The sequence below is a fragment of the Alosa alosa genome, chromosome 19, assembly GCF_017589495.1.
Source record: "Alosa alosa isolate M-15738 ecotype Scorff River chromosome 19, AALO_Geno_1.1, whole genome shotgun sequence".
NCBI lineage: Eukaryota > Metazoa > Chordata > Actinopteri > Clupeiformes > Clupeidae > Alosa > Alosa alosa.
The window spans coordinates 21,343,347-21,365,003 of record NC_063207.1 but is presented as its reverse complement, the minus strand read 5'-3'; the positions used below and the strand labels follow the sequence as shown (position 1 = coordinate 21,365,003).

The 21,657-nt window shown below is 40.4% G+C and overlaps 1 protein-coding gene across 1 annotated transcript in view; it reads right to left on the bottom strand.

The window, feature by feature from the left end:
* The window catches only part of apoba (apolipoprotein Ba), a 31,316-nt gene extending 9,969 nt beyond the window's left edge, over positions 1 to 21,347 (bottom strand). The window contains exons 1-24 of the mRNA XM_048227734.1: positions 21,165 to 21,347; positions 20,440 to 20,487; positions 18,940 to 19,052; positions 18,681 to 18,826; positions 18,048 to 18,195; positions 17,636 to 17,791; positions 17,169 to 17,293; positions 16,893 to 16,981; positions 16,238 to 16,691; positions 15,303 to 15,408; positions 14,742 to 14,879; positions 12,844 to 13,034; positions 12,346 to 12,562; positions 11,016 to 11,195; positions 10,515 to 10,697; positions 9,903 to 10,070; positions 9,146 to 9,351; positions 8,735 to 8,917; positions 4,971 to 5,101; positions 4,520 to 4,730; positions 4,163 to 4,335; positions 3,807 to 3,982; positions 2,624 to 2,739; positions 57 to 421 (exon numbers count right to left, since the gene is read on the bottom strand). Coding sequence (XP_048083691.1) covers positions 57 to 421; positions 2,624 to 2,739; positions 3,807 to 3,982; positions 4,163 to 4,335; positions 4,520 to 4,730; positions 4,971 to 5,101; positions 8,735 to 8,917; positions 9,146 to 9,351; positions 9,903 to 10,070; positions 10,515 to 10,697; positions 11,016 to 11,195; positions 12,346 to 12,562; positions 12,844 to 13,034; positions 14,742 to 14,879; positions 15,303 to 15,408; positions 16,238 to 16,691; positions 16,893 to 16,981; positions 17,169 to 17,293; positions 17,636 to 17,791; positions 18,048 to 18,195; positions 18,681 to 18,826; positions 18,940 to 19,052; positions 20,440 to 20,487; positions 21,165 to 21,219 — 4,078 coding nt within the window. The 5' untranslated portion in view covers positions 21,220 to 21,347. The remainder of the gene's footprint in view (positions 1 to 56; positions 422 to 2,623; positions 2,740 to 3,806; positions 3,983 to 4,162; positions 4,336 to 4,519; positions 4,731 to 4,970; positions 5,102 to 8,734; positions 8,918 to 9,145; positions 9,352 to 9,902; positions 10,071 to 10,514; positions 10,698 to 11,015; positions 11,196 to 12,345; positions 12,563 to 12,843; positions 13,035 to 14,741; positions 14,880 to 15,302; positions 15,409 to 16,237; positions 16,692 to 16,892; positions 16,982 to 17,168; positions 17,294 to 17,635; positions 17,792 to 18,047; positions 18,196 to 18,680; positions 18,827 to 18,939; positions 19,053 to 20,439; positions 20,488 to 21,164) is intronic.
* Positions 21,348 to 21,657: the final 310 nt, after the last annotated feature.

The window sequence follows — 21,657 nt, the reverse complement described above, 5'->3', positions numbered from 1 at the left end:
CCTTTAATGCAGTATGCTTCAATACTTTGAAAATACCACACAAATGTCAACAATACCTTCAGCTTTGAAGGGTAGGAGGCAGTCGGAGATTATTTTGTATTGGCCAATGAAGCTGGGGACATCAACGGTATTGTTTCCACCCAGGACTGAACCCTCCCAGTTGCACAGGCTACTGGTAACCTTTGTAGTCAACTCAGCCAGACCTAGCATTGGCATTGAGAAGTCTATGTCTTTGGGAATGGAGAAGGATGGAATTCTTATGGTATTGGCAGGAATATCCAGGCCTATTTCTGGAATATAGATATTTGGAATGGACAGCTTTGGTGGAATTTTTAGGTCATCCGAAGATTGGCCCCCAAGTGGGAGAGGTAAAGAAATCGTCATTCTGCCTTTGTTGAACTGGTACCTGAACAGAGTTTCCCTGTAAAAAAGGAAATAGTTCTCACTGGTGGAGCTTCAACAGGTAAACAGCCATATAAAAATGGGGTAATGCTTTGTAATAACTACATTTATACATTTAAATGGGATTTTAGGCATACTGTATGTATTGGTCATGGGATAGCCATCAATAAACATATATTAATACAATATATATTTTCATGAACTTGAGTTTAAACTGTGTTGATTGTAAACTTGAGATTCTATAATAAGTAATAGAGAATCACATGTCTAGACAGTTTAAACAACTTATACAGTTGTACATGCCAACATATTATATGAAAGATTCATATAGCTTTTGGTCAGAAAAAAAAAAGTCCAGGAATGGACAAGGGATCTAAATATCACTGGAAGGGACATAGGGAAATCAATAGAATTCCCCCCGAAAAGTCCTTTTTCACTCAAAAATTCAAAATCAAGGTGGCCTTATGAAAGAGCCGTGATTTATTTAAAATAGAATCAGACTAATCCACCACCTTGTTAATTTAGGTTGATATGAAAAGGTGGAACATGGACTTTCTCATTGACCCTCTGAATGCCATTTAAATCCAGAAAGAACACAAAACAGTCTTTGATTGAAAACGTAAGCATGGTGAACGGCCTACAGTAAATTGGGATGTCATCACATAAGCTAACAAACAATTTCACTTTTGCTCTGAGGTTTGGTTATAGAGTCAAGACTTGCTTGAGGTATGTAGATTCGTAATTTAAAACTCACTGTTGATAAATAAAGAATCAATGATGGCTGCTTCTCATATATCTGTAGCTGCTGTCGAAGGCAGTTGAATGAATAAATAAATAGGTTAATAATCAATGAGTCAATCAATGAGTTCATGATTACACATAAATAGTAAAAAGTAAGAACAATTCAATGTTAAAATATATTTTTTATTTGTGTTTTTATGTTTTCATAGAGTTCTAAGTCTTAGGGGCTTGGAGTGACTCATGACTCATGGTGGAACCAACGTTCTGGAATTAGAGGCAGTAGCAGGGCATTTTGAAGGGATTGGTACCATTTGAATCATGCAGTTTGAGAGCTCCTATGCAGGAAAGTCTTGGTGTATTTGTGCAGTACATTGAAGTAAGGATTTGTGTTCAATGAAGATCTAAAGACCCGTTGGTTTTATTTCTCTCAAGTAAAAGCGGCCAATGATGTAGAGTTGCTATCTTGCTGCTATTTGTGTTAATAGATGTTGTCACTCCGCTAACTTGGCTAAGTTGTGTTAGTCTGTGTAACTGTAAGGTTATACAAGCCTATAGGCTACGCTATGTAGGCCTCCTTTGCACATACGTGTGAATAAATGCCAGTAAATACAAAATAAGTATTTGGCTTTGTGATTTTGACTTGAGAGGAGTAACAATATCAATGTATCTATGCTAACGAAGTTGTAGACTGACACCTGCAGTTTCGAATACAGTAGATAGACTGGCATAACAATACCAGACACCATTAGAAATGAATCAGAGACAGGAGAATATAAATGAGAATTGCTGCTCGACAATAGTGCAGGAAAAAAAAAATATGAGTATCAGCAAGTACCAAATGTGATACTGTAATGTTAATTTGTAACATTCTGTGTAACCTACATGTATTTAGAACTAGGCCTACTGCTGACATCGAGCAATATGCTGTTTCACCTTGTAGTGGCGCTCAAACCTAATACAACCGTCACAAGTGCGTAGCTGTAAAAGTGCTTAAGTCAGTGGCAGAATGCGTGCAAGAGTTGTATACATAAGAAACGCCCAGATTTTGGAGTAGCTCCTTCCAGCGCACCTTTACGCAAATGGGAGAATTTGCCCCTAGGTGAATAGGGAGACAAATGAGGCAATACTGTTTTGATTTGTTCTGACTCTTATATAGGTTTTGTTATGTTTTTGGAACATGAGGTTCTGAACGGCTTAATAATTATATCATATATTTTATGTAACTTAAAAACTACTTGTAAGTAATGTTAAAATGTATAACTAACCATTTAGTAATATCTTGTAAATGGCTTGTAATAAACCATTACCAAAAGCGGTATCAATGCCACACAGTTTGAAGAGCTCGGATGCATGTATTGACTGGATATTTTTGCCATACATTGATATCTCAAATGTTGCATTATTACAATATAATATGTGAAGGTATTTGTTATGTAATTGACCCCAAAAGGGCAATCGTGTTTAAAGGAAAGTGAGTTACCATTTCATAAAAAGCTTCTCAGGAACAGGTGGCAGTTCTGGGATGCTTCTTCTGCTCCTCAGGTTGTTTACATAGGGAACATCTGCCGCCACTTTATCAAGCCAAATGTTGACTGCCTGTATATTATCACAACATAGCAGAAATGTTATTCAACATGTTATGTTAAATGTTAACCATAAAATGAATCTAAAAGCGACAAAACCTCCTTAATTTTGCACCTAGATTCATAAGTGAAACAGAGCAAATATGTGCATGGACTTGTGACTGATTTTCCATTTAGATAATGAGGGGGCCCTCTGGTGGTGTGTGAAACCACATACCCACACCAATGCATACATACCCACACCAATACATCCCTAAGGTTAATAATGACCACTGCTAGCGCTAGCACAGAGCGGTGATATAGGCTATGTCAGTTTTTTTTTCTTCTAAAAGATGTTTTGTCCGGGACTAACTTATGAAAATGACATGTAAATACACACTTTCCTTTTAGAAATACAGACATTGATTGCTTTGCAAGACAGTTGTGATTAGTACCAAGCTAGTTAATAGCTATTCCTCAATCAGGTTGTTTATCCTTCTGGCTATAACTAATCGTGATATTATAACATCCTATTCAAAATTGGTAAAAGAGAGCTGTGTGAATCCTCTGGCAGTGAGCTAATACTTTTTTTACCACGACTCTTGCAGGTTATAATTAGCAAAACACTAATTTTCTTTTATCTCTTCGTCAGGATGCGGAGGATTAATCTCAGCTTTAAAAATAAATAATACAAGTTCTAGCCCTGTACGTCAGGAATTAATGCAGACAGCATGTCTTCTTTGGTAATGCCAGATAGACATGAACATTTGATTGCTATGCAGGCACAGAGATTTGGCCAAAGAAAAGTGGCAGCAATATAGAGACTAGTGCTGAAGTGGGCGTACATACACAGTAGGCTATTTATTTACTGTAAAGTTATTTATCTACTGTTATTTATTTACTAAAAAGTCTTTGAATATGTCACATTTAAGATAATCGCAGGATTCTCAGTATTATTGCCAACAGACCCCTCTGTGCACACCCACAATTTTGGCACAACACCCCTGGATAAGTTATTGACATGGAGCAGGACACAATCAAACATGAATGTGACGGAAGAATAGAGGTCTGGGTCTGAGTGTCCCTTTCTGTACCACCAACCTCAAAGCCTTTGGAAACAATGTGGCGAAGTTTCATGTCCGTCTTAGGGACCTTCTGGTCCAACATGTCATCAATGGCTGACTGCAGGTTATTCCTCATGCCCTCCATGTTGGGGAAGAGTTTGTCAAAGTCTGAGTTCAGATCTGACTTCAGCTCAACCTCAACCTTGTTCTCATCTATGATGTCAAAAAAAAATGTTCTAAATGTCAAACATTACTCAGTATTTTCATACATACTTCTTGTGTGAAAATTATAATAATAAAAAAACATTACAGTAAACTGCACATGAAATATGTCTACAATCTATATCCATTATAAACTTGAGGTGAACGTGAACTGATAAAAAATGTCGGCACCATATCTGACGATGGCAGTCTGCAGGGAAGACATCTTTGGGATATCAATGTCTGATTCCAGTTGTAGAATGAGTCCATTATCCTTCTTTAGGGAAGCTGTGGTTGTTGCTTTTGAAAGCAGTGAGGGGATGTCCACCTCGATCTGGACCAACGCATCCTTCATGGACTCCAACCTGCAGTGGCAGCATAGTAGGCGTTTCATTCAAATGTTTTTACACCAAATTATTGGTTTTGGAAAACATTTTGTTTTCTACAGTGGTAAAATTTCCAAAAAGCCTTTGTTGTATGCAATTGTTATACAATACAAATTTCACTAGCTATATTAACATTTTACATATACTGTTGAAGCTATCATACCTTGCCCGGGCAACCAATGACAGCTGTGGGATATTCTTATTGGTTACATCAATAGTGAAGCCTCTCATTTTCCTTCCCTTCACATTGCTGTCACCAGTAGTTAGTTTTAAACCTGCCTCAAAATCAGAGTCTGGGATCTGGAGGTCAGTGGTGAAGATATGCTTATTTCGGTTGTACTTCATTGTGGCTGTGGCTTCAGAAGGCTCGGACCCTAATGGAGAGGGGGAGTTATAAAAAGAAAGGGTTAATACATTGCAATATTTCATTTACTTTATGACATTACATTATGAAATTAAACTATGAGTTTTCCCTCTGTTTTTAGAGTTGCAAGAAGTACAATATTCATTTTACTGTACATGATTTTAAATACATGATTATGAAATACAATTAATCATCATGACCACTCAGATGGACATTTGTCTCATAGCATTCATCAAATAGGCAAACTTACCCTCCATTTTCAGATCGATCTTCACCGAGTCCACTTTATGGCGCCCCTGCTTGCCCTCCGAGAGGAGTTTGTAAGCGATGGCGGCCGTGTACTCTGTGACCTCACCTGTGGGCTGGAGCTCTAAAGCAAACCTGTGGGACAGGAAATGACCTCGTCTTGATTGGTTGTAAATGTCAATGAACATCCATTGTCCCTTCTAATAATAAGGTAATATCACAAACAATAATGCTTTACTCACAAGCTAACAAGCATTCAAGCAGGCAGACATTGAGTACTGTATGGCATATCACCACACTGTAGCAAGGCCAGACATGTCTTACCTGAATAAAAGGATCTTTGTGGAACTGGTCTGAAGACTAGGTTATGGTATTAAGCATATATTCTGTTTTTCTTTCATTTTTGTACATGGGTCATTCCATGTCAAATCAGATAAGGTTCCTGCTGCACCATCTCAGATTTTGTTCAAACCTTGTCTAGATCATCAACTGGTCCTAAAACAAAGGCCTGAGAAATATTTCTGTACAAATCTTCTGTCTTAATATCTTTTTCAGACCTTGAAATTCTTTAATTTTTACATCTTGAAAATCACTTGCCATGTCTGGGCATTATTAGACAAATATTTTCCCTAGCCTCCAAATTGTCCAGGGTGGAAGACCAACTCATAATAAGCATGTGCAAACAATTTAAAGTCTGTACTAAATGTCTCTTGACTTTTGAAAGGGCCCTAGATTTCAGAAAAATGTGCATTAATAAAAATGTGATATCGAGGGTATTAAAAAACTGTTTTTTTTATTTGGTATCAGTCACTATTTTCTCTTCAAATACATTCGTTTATGAATGTTTTTTTCCACAATTTGAAGTCTCCACAACAAATGACCATGACAATAATAAGGATAAAACAAGGTGTGTTTGTATTTTTGTGTCATTTTCATGCAGCTAGTAGGACCATACAAATCTATATGGAAAATATAGCTAAGTATGTGGGTATTTAGTGTGTAAAATTGGTTGCTTGGTTATGGGGACGCTGGCGAGACACGCCGCTCCGTCTGGCATCATGTTTTTGTTTGTTTTTATGTAATGTTCGTAATTTTATGTAATGTCATGTTTAATTTTTGTATTGATTTGTCTAGTTAAATGTTCTCTCTCTTTATTTATGTTATTTTTGATAGTTATCGTGTAATTCTCTTAGTCCTTTTTATTGCTTTCAAGTCGGCTGATGTCGTTAACGTTTCTTCACTGGGAGCTTGCTATGGCTAGCTTTTGCCCTAGGAGCTCCGACATCCTTCCCATCCAACTGTGAGCCGGTGATGCACTTCACTGTCTGGTCGAGGGGATTTCTCGGGACAGCAGCTGGAGTTACTCTGCGAGAGATCTGCCGAGGCCGCCGAGCTGTTTAAGACCTGTGAGCTGCCATGCCAACTGCCTGGAGTCTGGATTGAGCAGACTAACATTAACATTAAAGGAGAATTCCGGTGTGATATTGACCTAAAGTGTATTGAAACATGATACCGAGTGTGAACGTATGTCTCATAGCCCATCTCGCTTGTCCCCTGCACTCCAAAATCTGGCTAGTTAGCCGATGCTACCAACAGCTTTTTCAATAGTGGTGCTTCGGCATCGGGCTAGCCATGCAAATAAATCACTGTTTTACATCCATTTACGAGGCTCAATGTATCTCCACACTTCATTGGTAGACTTCCGAGGGCCCTGACATTTAAAACGAGACATTGAGAACTTTGATAAAGCACTGGTAGTTTACTTACAAGACGATTTATACAGACAGTATCTTCCACGAAGTTTAGCGTTTGCAGCCATCTTGAATTTAGTCCGCGATAAGTCGAAAGCAACGAGTAAGAATGAACAGGTATGATAAGGGATCAGATTCCAAAAATAATTCAGTGGAAATGCATGGATTCCAGTTGCTGCTACTGGAAGAAACTGGAATCCATGCATTTCCACTGAATTATTTTTGGAACACTCGGTATCATGTTTCAATACACTTTAGGTCAATATCACACCGGAATTCTCCTTTAACGTTGAAGAACTCTGCATTAGGCCTACGGACCAATAAACTGTCGCTGTAAAAAGTCCACCGAGTTGCTGATCTACAAGATTGCCCATGACTTCGGACTGTTATGCTTCCAGTGATCTCAAGACTAACAAGGCCTAACTTTAACGTTATCTCCAGACTGCCAGTGAGTGTAAAGAACTTTGTTGGCGTTGCATCGGTTGTAGAGACAGCTGTGCGCAGTTTCAAGCGAGTCACCATTGCCCTTGGACATTTTCAGCCGGTTGGAAATTGGACTAATTTAATTTTTAATTTTTATTTATTTAAATGTTTAATTTGTTTGTTGTCTGTCTTGTATGTCTTGGTGTCACGGGTACGCTGGCGACTACGCCGCTCCGTCCGCTATTCTAGCCTATGTGTCAATGCCAATGTCTTATATGTGGAGCGCTTTGGGTTGCACTCTGTGCATGTTAAATGTCAAACTGACTTGACTTGACTTGACTTAAATACCAATATTGTATCAGGTCCCATTCACAGAATAAATGCATGTACTGTAGTTACAGGTGTTTTGGGAACACCAAAATAAGTAAGGGATAATGGACGACACGGTGGTCTGTTCACAGAAGTTAATGGACGGTCGAGGTTGTAAAACGGCCCCGACGCGAAGCAGTCTTGTTTGCAGAACTAATTTCTTCCGACACATATCAACTAATTTCTCAACTTCCAGGACAAACTGCCGTTACTAGTTCTAAATGGATGGTTGCTACGGCCAGCAGTTGTTAGTTCTATCTCTCCCGTTGTCAAGCGGGCGTATCCCAAGATTCTGATGAACTTTAGCTTTAAAACATCACTATTTTACTTAGCCTGCTGTCATCCATCTAGCTAAAAGCCACCTCCGTCATATGCTACAATGTTGCAATGTTCTGAACGTCTGCATTTTACAGCTCGGATGCAACGTGACCGTTCATTTAAACATCACAAGGAGTTCGGCGAATTAATATACAAGTGTGATACGGACAAAAAAATGGATCTACTTCAAAGGTGTGCAAATAACATATGTTAATGGTCGTTCTAAATTACGTAGGACAATGGGAAATTCAACCAAGCAATGGAATAAACACTAACAATAAACAATAGATTTTAACGGCCCTCAGGTGAAACACAGCATGGCATTTTGCTCCTTTTACAAGGTACTGTATTAACTCTGATTGATACTTGAATTTAATTGAATGGAATGGCTATATTTCATTCTTGATATTACAAACAGAATCAGAAATTCCTAATACCTTGAAGAAGAAAATATACTTAGCTACAGCTACTGTATTTCCACATAGATTTTCATGGTCCTACTAGCTACCCTACATACTACACTTTTTTGCATGTTTTTTCTGAAACTAGGGACTTCTATAAAACCAATAAGACTGTGGTACAAACTTTTAATGGTTGAATCTTACTGAGAACATGTTTGTCTTCCATTCTACAAAGTTTCGTCGGGCTAGGAATAATACTTTTTAAGATATGAATGTCCAAACATGGCCTCCAAGATAAGGGCTTTTAGAGAGTATAAACAATCAAGGGCAAAAAGACTGAAAACAATATAATTGAACAAAAATATTTTACAGGTTTTAGTTATGGAACCTAAACATTGTGTAGACCAACTTTGAGGAAGTCGGAAGTCGGAGTCGGTGCTGCAACCATTTTCTTGGTATTTATCTGATTTGACACGGAATGACCCACATATGACACTTGCACTCACTTGGTTTCTCCAGTGAGGGGATAGTAGGGAGCCTCATTGTTAGAGCTGGCGTTTGAGTAGCGCATTGTCGTGCAGTACTTCAACCCAGTGAAGAGGGGATGACATTCAGTGGTGTCGGTTCTGTCCTCCACCAAGGATGGTACAATCTTGGGTTGGGACGATGAGACGGACAGGAGCTTGTTGCTGTTTATCGGACAGGAAAAGTCAAATAAACACTATGTGACACTAGTGAAAGGGGGCATAGCCCTGTGGTGACAAGACAAGAGTTGTATGGCCATTTCATTCTTCAAGGCAATGTTATCAAAACAAATCCTTTTCACAAATAATCATTTACTATCACAATATTGGTTTTCATCTCCTTCTGAAATAATAAGAATCATAGATATGACGGATTGCTAGTCAGACACCCACCTAATACTGAAGAGCTGGACATTGCCCTCAGGTGGCGGGATGGAGAGCTTGACCTGGCCGTCGGCGATGGTGACCTTAGCGTTCAGAGCACTCCCATGGTACAAGTTGGTGTGCATCTCGATCCCCGCAGCTACAAACTCAGGGATGTGCACGCCCATGTGGGTGATGAACTCCACACCAGCAGAGGGCATGAATGATAGCTGGTGCTAGCAAGTGGAAATAAGAAGCTGATGTTGATTATGCTTTTTTTCCCTCAAGGAAAGTAATATAGATCGTCTATAGAAATCTACTAGCTTCTCATATGTTATTCAAAGCTAAAATTGTGAAAAAAAAGCACACGAAGAGTTCAGATGCAAAACTATCTACATTTTTCTTTTAAATTAGCATTTTTTATTAGGGTCATAGGTTTTTGCCTACAAATCGATATTTCAGACCAAGAAGAGAGTGGTATTTAGCGGGTTTTGAAGCAAAATTAGAGCATTCACTCACCATCGTTATCTCATTTTTGACGGAGTTGGCATTTAGAGGCTTTTGCATCTGAACTCTTCACTACCTGAACTTTTTTTATTAAGACAATCAATGGCTAGACAGTGGTTATAAGGTTTATCTCAGCGTGTAAATTAAAATGGCACTCAAATCTGTTTCTGTCTGTTCCTAGCTCTGCCATTTCAACCGATCAAAGAGGACAGATGAAGTGGGCGCAAGGACATGTGTCAATTCCAACTGAAGTATGTGTCTTTTTTTGTGTGGTCATTACCATATTTGGTGAAACTGAAATGCCTCCCTTCGCTCCTGGAGCAAAGACACCAGACAGCGAGAGCCTGAGAGGAAACCCAGAGCCGGTTGGCAGCACCATATTCTCATCCATGAAGATGTAATGGCCAAACAGCTCATTATCCGTGCCAGATAGCAACGACTTCAGAGCCTAGAGAAATGAAAGGAAGAGCCAGGACAGACAGTAAGATGACAGACATCACACAATATCACATCTCAAAATGTGATGTGATCTGGGAAAACCCTTCACATGGTGCAATTTTACCAGCTTATGACTCTGATACCACCGTAGCAACATCCCAAGATTTTGGGAGGATGGTATCCAGGATTTGCTAGGGGGTTAGTGTCCAGAATGTTGCCAGGATGGTATCAGAATCTTAAGTTGGTGTAATGTCACCAGAGAGGGTTGAAGTGGAGCAAAAATCAAGGATTCTAGATCCCATCACATACAGTATACTGTATCTAGTCAAACTGCACAGGGGGATGACCCGAGTGTGTGGCACTTCCCTATGATTGAACTTTTTACTAGTAGCCAGCCCCTAACAAAAGAATCTTTGGTGTGCGTTACAAGCACTTCTGATTTGGGTGCTCTTACCTTGGCAGGCAAGGTCTTGAAGACTATACTGGCATACTTAGCGATGGCCTCACTGAGGTGCTTAAAGTCACTGGTCCTGATGTAGCCGAGTTCTTTCTGCATTAGTCTGACGTATGCCAGAACCTCAGGGGAGTCCTGGGAATTCAGCGTCTCCGCAAATTTGTTGAAGATGTCCTGAGGCACCTGTGTGAATGTGTAAGAGAGAGAGAGATTCAGACTCTACCGTACCACAGAGGGGTCCCAGACTAAATACAATGAAGTCTAGGGGTGATTGTGATGGGTGTTCTCTTTTCCTCTGTGTGTGTGTGTGTGTGTGTGTGTGTGTGTGTGTGTGTGTGTGTGTGTGTGTGTGTGTTTGTGTGTGATGGGTTTGTGTGATGGGAGGCTCACTAGGGGTCATTGTGATGGGTGTTCTCTTTTCTCGTGTGTGTGTGTGTGTGTGTGTGTGTGTGTGTGTGTGTGATGGGTGTTCTCTTTTCTTGGGTGTCAGTATTCTCATACCTGTCGTTTCTGTCGTTCTCCTTGGATGGAGCCAATGAACTTGTCAAAGAGCTTTTTGACCTGAGGTGACATATTGTCACCTAGCCAGTTCATGGTGGAAAACAGCATGTTCGGGAGGAGGGCATCCTCACCAACGAGGGCCTCAGCGAAAGGCTCAAGTCCCTCTCCTTCAATGCCAAGCTGTGAATAAATACAACAGCAAAGAATATTATTTGGTCAAAAATGAACCTTGACAGTTGAATGTGAATATCATAAATAATTAAAAAATCACCAGATCATAATCTCTTCTATGTCTTTTGAAATCTTTGTGTTGAACCTTCTCTTCTTCTTAAGTATCAATCGATAGGTGATGAGCGAATCACCACAGAGCTGATTAAGACTTTACCGCCCCCTAAAAGAGTCTTTCTGATCCTGATACTGACAACCCCTCTCATTGTTGATGCTGCTGATTGGTGGATCCCCTTGGCATATTCGGTATGTTACTTCCGGGATGACGCACTTCCTGACCTAACCCCTGCTGCTGGAACGGAGAGTTCCCTATACTGTGTTCTTAATTGACCATATCAGCTGGCTACCGTTACACTCACCCTCCTAAACCTCACTCACGTACAGGTTACGTCACCGGTGTAACCTGCATTGCATTGTCTCCAGGTCAAGCCCTGCACCTGTATGGGCTGTCAGCGCATCCTACTGGGAAGTAGATGTACTAGCAAGTAGGCTAAAGCCCCTCTCTTAAAGGAGAACTCCAATTTTTCCTATAGATCTCCGTCTATCGAGGTTACCGAGTACTGTCGGTATGAAAAAAAAACAAAACAATCGATTCAACCTAGCTCAAGTTGCTGCAGCCAAAAGCTAAAGTAGCCAGGCAGCTACAGTGCTACACTCTGGGGGCAGGAACATGGGGATCATGAACATGCCCCCAGAGTGTAGCACTGTAGCTGCCTGGTAGCTCTAGCCATTGGCTGCAGCAACTTGAGCTAGGTAGAACCGACTGTTTTCATTTTTGCTCTTACCGAAGTACTTTCGGTGACCCACAAAACAGCGGCGATGTGAAAAATCGCTGGAGTTTTCCTTTAAGGCTTCAGGAGAAGTTTACGTACATACTGCACAGCTACTGCCCCAGCTGGCCAATGTTGCACACGGAACACAACACACACACACACACACACACACACACACACACACACTGCAGTCAGTGGTTCCCAGGGCTCTGAATGGACCACCTTCATTTACTGCAGCTTGGTCTGTCTGTATCTCAATTCAAAGTTCCTTTGGATAATACTCATCGCCATAGGCAGAAAAGTAAATGTAAACATGATAATTCTCTTACCTCAAACTTCTCTTCACCATCTATAAAATTGTCAGCAACCTTGAGAATGACTTCTTTTGGGAGTCTGCTATACTGTTCAGCAATAACATGGCTCTCCAGGCTACCAATGTTAGGTATATTCAAGAAGCGGTGTTTGGATTTTCCATCAATGCTTGTTGATATCTCTTCGATATTGTGAAGAATTTGATCTTGAATTGACGATTCATCATTGTGTGGTCTATAACAAAATATTACATTCATAAACATTGCTGTGGCTTATAATATATTTGGGAGATAGTAGTTAAGGAAACATGCTATTTGTTATCAGTACAAGTACAACAGTATATATTAATGTTTATTGTATTTTGTATTTTGAATCAAATAAAAAAACAGGGCTTTATTTTCTGACATTGGTAATCTGTTATATTGACTTTGGTTTATTTCAAGCCATTTATCTATTCTTCACCATGTTATTGGTGCATGTTATTGTCAACAGATCATGCCACTTTGTATACATACATGATCATGTTGTTCAGGTGTGAAGCCACAAAGTTCTGGACCTCTGGGTCCATCTGAGAGTTCTTCTGGAAGTACTGCAACACTTGGATCAGCGCAGGGTCCTGAACTCTGGTGATAATCAGGTATGCCGCCACCCGTTTCTGAGGCGATGCACTTTCATCCTGGAAGATTTGAAGCAGACTTTCCCTGATCTGGAACCCAAGAAAGAATTGAAGTGAGATAAAAAGTGAGGAATACTAAAACAACACATTTATCTTCCAAAATGAGGCAATCTTAAACGTTGAAGGTTTCCTCTACTTTTAACCAGCATCTTTAGTCTCAAGTCATGTTATTTGTAATCTGTTGAATTACATTCATTTCTATTTACTTATACATTGCAACAAGTGGAGTTGTCTAAGAAACTTCAGCACTTGCACACCCAAAGAAAAAAAAGAGATTCCAAGATATTCTGTGCTTGCTCTGGGAAAACCATCAATCAAATGTATTTAATATTTATTCAATTTATTACGGTAAATCAAGGACGCAACTCTACATGTACATCACATTCCGTTCTCATACACAATCTGCCGCAAACATTTAACTTTTGTAAGGTGGGGGTCCCACTCAAGGTAAGAGAGTGGACCAAAGCACACCAAAGTCTTCACACAGTGCTGATAATTATAGTATAGAATAAAGATTCCAACAGGAAAAACAAACAAATGAAAAAGTACTACACATTCCATTTAGCTCTACAGTATTTACATCTGCTCATGTTTATGTTTCTGGCTCTTAGCAGATGCTTTTATCTAAAGCGACTTCCAAAGACATCAATAAACATTTCATTAACATTAAAATTACAGATTAATGCAAAGTCATGAAGCCTTGATAATGATAACAATACCAATAAATGCCAATATTTGCAATAGACTAATACAATTTAAAAAAATAATAACTATTACCATAAGCATATACCAACCAACCACAACTCTGTAATAATTAAATTGAAACAGAGAATCTTTAGTCGCTTTTAGAAGATCCCAAAAACTATCACTAATGAATGATCTCACCTAAGGAAGTGGTGTAAATGGCCAAGGCACACTAAATTAACATCTTAAACTGCAACACATTGCATTTGTATAGCTTCATCTAGGCACCCAACGCATGTTACCATGAAGGGGGAACCTCACTACTTATGTGTAGCATCCTCCTCATTATGAGGAGAAAAGAATCCAACAACGCTACCATGTCTACACAAGGTCATATCTTTTTAAAAGGCTTAGTGAGCTGGACACTACTCTATAAACCTTTTCAGTGAAAAATGTGGCAAAGTCATCCTTGGACAGTGAAAATAGTTGATGGCAGATTGAGAAGAAACTTGAAATTTGAAAAAAGTTTTCCGCTGTCTGAGGCGCTCTCAACTGTTCTATGGTAGTACACCTACACCTTTTTAGGGCCCAAGCACCGAAGGACTATTCTATGGTAGTACGCCTTTTTAGCCATCGTAACTGGATGAAAAGTTACTAAGATCATTGGCATCTCTGGGTTTACGCCATTTTCTCTCGCCAACTCCAAGTTCCTTTTGTACTTTACGGATACTGCTAGTGAGTCATGGATCAACTTCAACTGTTTAACACATTGATTATTAAAATGGTGGTGGTGGCAATTACAGGAACATGAATTGAGCTCCATTGAGAGTGTAGGTGAAGTCGTCTCACCTCTTAGCCTTGCTGACACCAAACCCATTATCAGTTGAGAATTGATCTCAAACATCTTAGGTCACATTTGATTTCCAAGGGGCGTAGACAGTGGTGAAGTTAAACTGAAATTGGTACATTCAACTCTTACCTAATCTTTTCGGAAGTACTGCAAATGAATCATGCTTGTATAGATTATTTTACTCAGTTTCAAAGGCTACTCACCTCTTCAGTCATCCTCATGTTCCTGAGAGCCTTAATGGCTGTTCTCTGTACTGAAGGGGAGGCAGCTGATTGGCTCATGCAGCTGAGAAGGGTGGGTTCAACTTTCTCCTGCATTTGCATTCCGATCATCCCAATCACCTGAAGGTGTAGAAGACATCATCAATATTTTATTCATACTGTCAGTAAAACAGCTTTGAGTTCAATTTTGAGTTTAACCAAAGAAACAAATACTTTAGAAGAAACATACATTCGATCCCTGAATGCATATTTCAATTTACTAATGTGAAAAAACAACCATGATAAGAAATGTAAAATAAAGTATTGCAACAGTGATATGTGAAGAAAAAATAGAAGTGGTTTAGTAATTGGGCTTTACTAATCTTTAGAGGTCTCCCTTGAAAAAAAGATTATAATCTCAGAGGGGCATCCTGGTAAAATATTAAAAAAAAAACAAATGAATGCACAAGCCCTGATCTATGAAGGAAAAGGTAGAGATAACAATTAAATAATAAAAAGGAAAACATGCAGATGACTATAGTTTGATGAAAATGAAGACTATACCCGTAAAGTCAGGATTATGTTGTCCTCTTCTCCTGTACAGTCACCCAGCCTGAGTTTCAGAAAATCCGCCACAGCATCAAAAGCCTCATGCTTTTCCTTCTCCGTACTGTGGTACCAAGACAAAATACCATCGGTCACCAAATGGTGTAGATGCAGCGATCCTGCCACCTACTGGTTACTTATCAAATTACAGGAACACAAGCATCTTGAATGTGGAATTCTGAAAGTTTTGCGTCCTCTACAAGACTCCTGAGATGCGTTATTTCAAATAGTAACATATGGGGATATTTCCTATATAGTGGGGACAACGTATAGTATAAAGTTATACAGGCAGCTCTTCATGAATCCTCCAGATTGTTTATTTTTTCCGATTACACCAATGCTGTGAACAACAAGAGGAGTTAGTATTGACCTATTTAAGTATTCAGGATAGTGGGAAATAGGCTAATCAAAAAGTAAACGGACACCTTGTTGACCAACTTCATCAGGGTCATATTGGTGTGAAAGAATGCCAAAACTTTGGTCAAATAAATAAAAGATTGAGTGTGGGACGACATGGGTTAGTGGGAAAACATGACTAAGCACAACTTTTATAAATGATTCACACATCTCTTTGCTGTATTTGCTTCCTGACCTTTTCCTCAAATCCACCTGTAATTGCGCAAGAGGGGCAGGGTCTAGAAATCAAGTCTCTTTCACAGACCTAACTTAATAGTCTCTCCCTTGAAAAATCTACAATCTTCGAAACATTTCAACACCTTTGCCTGCACTGGAATTAATATTTACCATTATTCATTTAGAATAATACACATTGAAATACAGTACAGATATGAATTTATGTGCATCTGTTGCCAGGACCTTATTCTACAGCTGCGCAACTGGAGCTCAGCATACACTGGACAGGATTCAAAGGGGCAATAGTACAGTATACTCACTAGAGGTTCTTGACTGCGAGGCCAAGAGCATACATGACCGGTCTGGTGTTTCTCTCCTCGGCCACGGCGAGGAGGTCCCAGATCGCCTCCGGGGACGTATGCAGGCCGGCCAGGCTCATGGCATACACGAGTGCGTCGGCCGCAGGGCCGGCCACGTCGGGCTTGCGGAGGTGGAGGAGCAGGGCGCTGTTGCACTCTGGTGTGCCGCACTGGGCCAGGGCCTGCCACGTCAGCGGCGCCGAGAGAGCCATCATCTCCTCCGCGGCTGGGGCCAGCGTTTTGTTGTGGAGGCCACGCATCTCGGACACCAGCTTGTAGAAGAGGCCGGTGCGCTGCTGGCCCTGGTCTGGGGTCAGGTTGCTGAGGTCTCTCATGGTGGACAGGACGGTGTCTTTAGACTGCATGGGGCGTTTGTCTTCTACCTCCTCCAGGTGGAGACTTGTCATCAGTCCACCTGTCACCAAAAATGTCTTAAAGAAGCTTTTTGACTATTTTATTTTGGAGGCTTACTTGCCTTTCATTGAGATATGACATAGATATTTGACAAGAAATGAGTGTAAGGAAGAGTTGGGAGTAGGTTCAGGAAACGACTGTGTGTCAGTACTTACTGTCAGTGTCGAGTAGGTTCAGGACATGACTGTGTGTCAGTACTTACTGTCAGTGTCGAAGTATCTCTTGTTGATCTTTGCGGAATCTTGAAGGGTCAGAGTCTGGGTGACAACTGATGAAATCCCATACTGCTCACTGAGCGGAGTACATAAGATGTCAAAAGTATTTGCAATCATGACTAATAATAGTTACTGATATCATAACTGTCCAACTGTAATTTGAGTTAGACAGACAGACAAACAGACAGACAAGGCAGACAGACAGACAGACAGACAGACAGACAGACAGACAGACATCATGCCACGGTGAAGTTGTGACTTACTCATGTGAGAAAGGCCTGAACAGGTGCTTCTCTGTGCACAGGGCTGCGGTCATGTGCTTCCTCCTGTTATCAAACTGGTAGTTGCACTCCTGGGAGCTACTCACAAGCATTGACAACGGGGTGTGCTGCACAAACATGTAGACAGAAAGAAAAAAAGAAAGATAGAAAGAAAGAAAGAAAGAAAGAAAGAATGAATGAATGAATGAATGAATGAATGAATGAATGAATGAATGAATGAAATTCTATCATGGGCATTACTCAAAAACAAACAAAAGACCTATCAAGAAAACACTGCAGAGAGCTTAAGCTTACAAAATATTGTTTATACATGCAGATATAAAGAGAGAGCTGAGACATTGTCCCTGTGTGACACCTGAGCTCTCTGACGCTGTGGAGACTCAGACGAGACTGAGAGGGGAGCGTGTGTTGTTGTTGTTGTCATTGTTGCTGTTGTTTACTCAACTCACCAGGCCACGGATGAGCGCCAGAGGACTGCTGGCAAGCCTCAGAGGGGAGAAGTGGGAGCACTTGGACAGGTCCCACCGGTGCACTGTGACGTCTGTGTCGATGTCCTCGTGAGAGTTGGTGACAACAGTGGACTTGCATCTGCCGTGAATGGTGGCCTGAGTGGATCAAAAGGTTTGGGTCGGGGGGCTGTGGTTAAACTTTTGCAAACTTTCTTGAAATATTAAAGGTGTCTAGAAAGATGGCTAAATAGTAAAGGTGTCTAGAAAGATGGCTAACACTGATTATCAAATGTAATGCTGCGTTTGCTTTACATTTTTGATTTTAGACTTCACATTGCACCGAAATCCATACCTTCTGCAGTAAGTGTGCATGCTGTGTGTAAAGTGCACTGGACATCACTGTCCCCCTTACCATCTCCCTGCTATCCTGCCAGCCCATGGAGGGCGTAATGAGGGCAGAGATGATGCCCCTCTTAACGTTCAGGATGTTCTTGGGTTCCTGCTCCTTAGGGTAGAGGGAAACGTCGGTCATCTTCGATACCACAAAGCTCAAAGGATTCCTATGGAAGAGGAGAAGGATGTTAAGGCACTGATTGGGTTTTCACAGGAATTTCTACATAACCATATTCTGACATATTTTTTGCTAAAGTGCACTATTATTGCAAGACTATTATACTGCTACAGTTACAGTTATTTTTAATATATCTATGGATCTATAATATATCTATTGGGTCCTATTTTAAGATTTTGTATGTGGCTACAGCATGTGCTTCAAATGATAATTTCATTGTAGGGCAAGTACGTTTTACACTTAAGCATTTAGTAAATTATATATTCCTATGTCCCTCAGTATCCAACTGCATTCAAATCTGTATTAGGACTATATAATCTTCTATATTCTTTGACATATATTTCTTTGACAATTACCAGATTACCACATTACAACGGCAATGTGTATGCTGACAAAAAAATCACTCACCCCTACAAGTAAACACCAACCATTCAATGAGCTATGAACTAGGCAGCGAGAGACACCAAACCGTACCTCTCCATGGCTGCTTGAAAGGCCTCCGATCCAGCTGCCTGCCTGTACATGGGCTGGCCCTGGGGGTCGATGACGGACACCTCGCTTAGGGAGCACTCTGTGGTGTGCAAGATGAAGTTGCATGCCTGCAGGACCTCCAGTTCCACCTACAGGAGAAAGACAGACAGACTGGGGTTATTGCCTACAGAGTAAGACACCAAGGGCTGGAGGTGGAATGGCGTGCTGTCAGAGGCTGCATCTTCATGTGGGGAGTATTCACCTTGCAGGACACTTTGGGTCCGTTTCTGAGGTTAGCGGTACCAGCCACCCCATTTCTGCTCTCGGCTGAGTATGTGTACAAATATTTCCTGAAGTTCTTGTATCTTGCCCCCACTGTCAAAAAACAAACAAAAAAAATAAATAATCAGATTTATCAAGAATACAGACTTATCCGAATCAACATTATCATATTTTCAGTTACCTCAATATTTTGGGCTCTGTCTTGGTGATCTAAAACTCAGCGCAAAGCGTATTGTTATCACGATGCAAAGCGTATTCCTATCTTCCTATCATTTTTTGCCATGTGCGTCTCTTTTATTGAACATTGCGCTTAGGGTTGTGGCAATTAACAACCCAAAAATCACTATCTTACACTATCTAAAAAGCATTACACTACTGACCAACAAAAACCTCAGCAGGATAAATGTTCTTAGGTTTTTTATTCAGTCATGCGAACATTATTGGGGTACAGTGTAAGTGTTTTTTTCATGCAATGTTTTCAATGGTAACCGATTGTCAGTCAATAGTGAAAGTAATTAACTGTGTATAACTGTTTTGTCGTTGACTATGACAACACAGTGAAGTAGGTTTCACTTTGCCAATGAGTTCAAATAATAGACGAGTGCAGATGCGTGTAGGCTATACTCGGTTTTAGTAAAGCATGGTTTAGTGAAATACCTGTTCCATGCGGTCTTGCGAGCAAGCAGATTCCTTCAAATGCGCCGCTGACTATCAAAATACCAATGCGCTGTTTGAAGTTGACCTGCTTGCTGTTAAAGGGAATGACAAATGTCATTTTCATTGGTTTAAAGGATGTTACGCCCAAAACACACCCATGACTGATTAAGAAACATAAGAACCGCCTTTTTCGCGCCAGGCGCCTGACGTTTGATAACTTTTGATAACAAAACCACCTCCAATGTGGACTGGACACACCCCTAAGCTATTCGCCAGTGACCATGCGTTTTAGATCACCGAGATAGGGCCCTTTATCTCTATTATCTTTGGTTTCTAACTGTGCACATTTCCAGGAAACATAAACATCCACACTTATTTACTGAAAGCCTTCATTTATCAGTGCATTTGTGTGTTGGTCTAACTAAAAGCATAGGATCACCTCTAACATAACTAGCAACTGGAGACTGGAGATCAAAACGGATATTTGTTATCAAATCCAACATATTCGGTGTTGTTCGGGGGTTTTTTCAAGTGGTGTTTGGCCAGGTCACCATTGATCACATGTGGTTCTAGGTTATCTGCTTAGAACCTTTGGACTCTGCTGACAGAGTGGCGCTTCTCTCTATGTCAATGGCATCAATAACACTGACCCTAAAACAATCAGGCCCCACGCGGTCCGGCAGTTGATAACTCTCTCCACTCACAGCTCTGAAAACCAGGCCACACTGGACGAGAGCTGATTTGTTTACGGTTTATCAAGTCACTGTTCCCATGCGTGTGTGGATGGGAGATAATGGAGTCAGGGTATTGCACAGTGACTTACATGGACATGAAGATGCTTGCTCATCCCCTCCTGATTCTAGTCCTTGCTCTGTCGGTTGAGAGAAGAAGTTGGTTTAGCATTGTATATAGACAGTGCCAAGAGACTTAAGGCCATCATTAGATCCTTTGGTGGACTGGTTGCGTGCACATCCCACCTTTTCTTTACACCAGGTGCAGGACAAAGTGTAACGTACATGTAACACAGAAAAGAGGGAATGTCCGCACACCGGAGTTTAGCTCCCAATTGTTTTAATTAAAACCAACAACATTTTGATTCGTCTGGGTCTTCTTCAGGCCTGTTTTACATCCTCAACAGACACTTATAATTACATATTTGGAGACGCATTAGCTATTTCAATAGAATTTAAAATAATGTAAGATGAAGAAGCTGACATTATTAAGAGCAATATTTAAAATTGCCTTTTTTTGCAGGGCTATATTGAAAGTATATTTCCTCATTGCATGGCCTGTGCCTTAGGAAAAACCATCATGCAAAACATACTAGGCCTATAAATCAAGGTAAACATTAAACTTTTAACTTTTGGATACCTTTGGATACCTTGCAAAAATTATACTAAACACATATCATTTAACACAAAATTACTACTCTCCCAAGAATAAGCAAAACAATAATAACAACAAATCAGTGCATGGACAGACAAACAGAAGTCGCACTTAGAGTGGCATTTACAGTAGGCAGCAGCATATCTAAACTGAATGGCTTACCGGCTAAAGCTTGCACGCTTAGCAGCAGCAGAAGCCACAGCTTTGTGTCCCTCATGATGGGCACAGGTGTGTACCTCTCCTGTTGTCTTATTGTAATTCGGGGCTCTCGTCGTGCGTTATAGTGTATGATGCCACAGTTGGATAGGTCTCTTTATAGACCCCCGCTCCTACACGTTCTGTCCAAGCCAATCCATTACAGGAGCATGTCCAGATAACCAGGGGTTGCAACAAGGGGTTGCTTTTTTTTTTACCAATCCAAAGTTCACAACAGCAAAATGTCACAGAAAAAGAATGGCGATATCTAAGAAATCTAGTAGTGTGCTTTGTGTTTTATTCCATTTGATTTAGGGCCCAAAGGGAATGGATTCTACACATTTTGTAATGTTTGATATTGTGTGAATGTTGCGGTTATTTGATTATTCTTTTTTTTCTCTTTTTTTTTCTTTTTTAAAAGAGGGCTGTTTTTGTTCAGTCATGGATGTAAACACTAGAT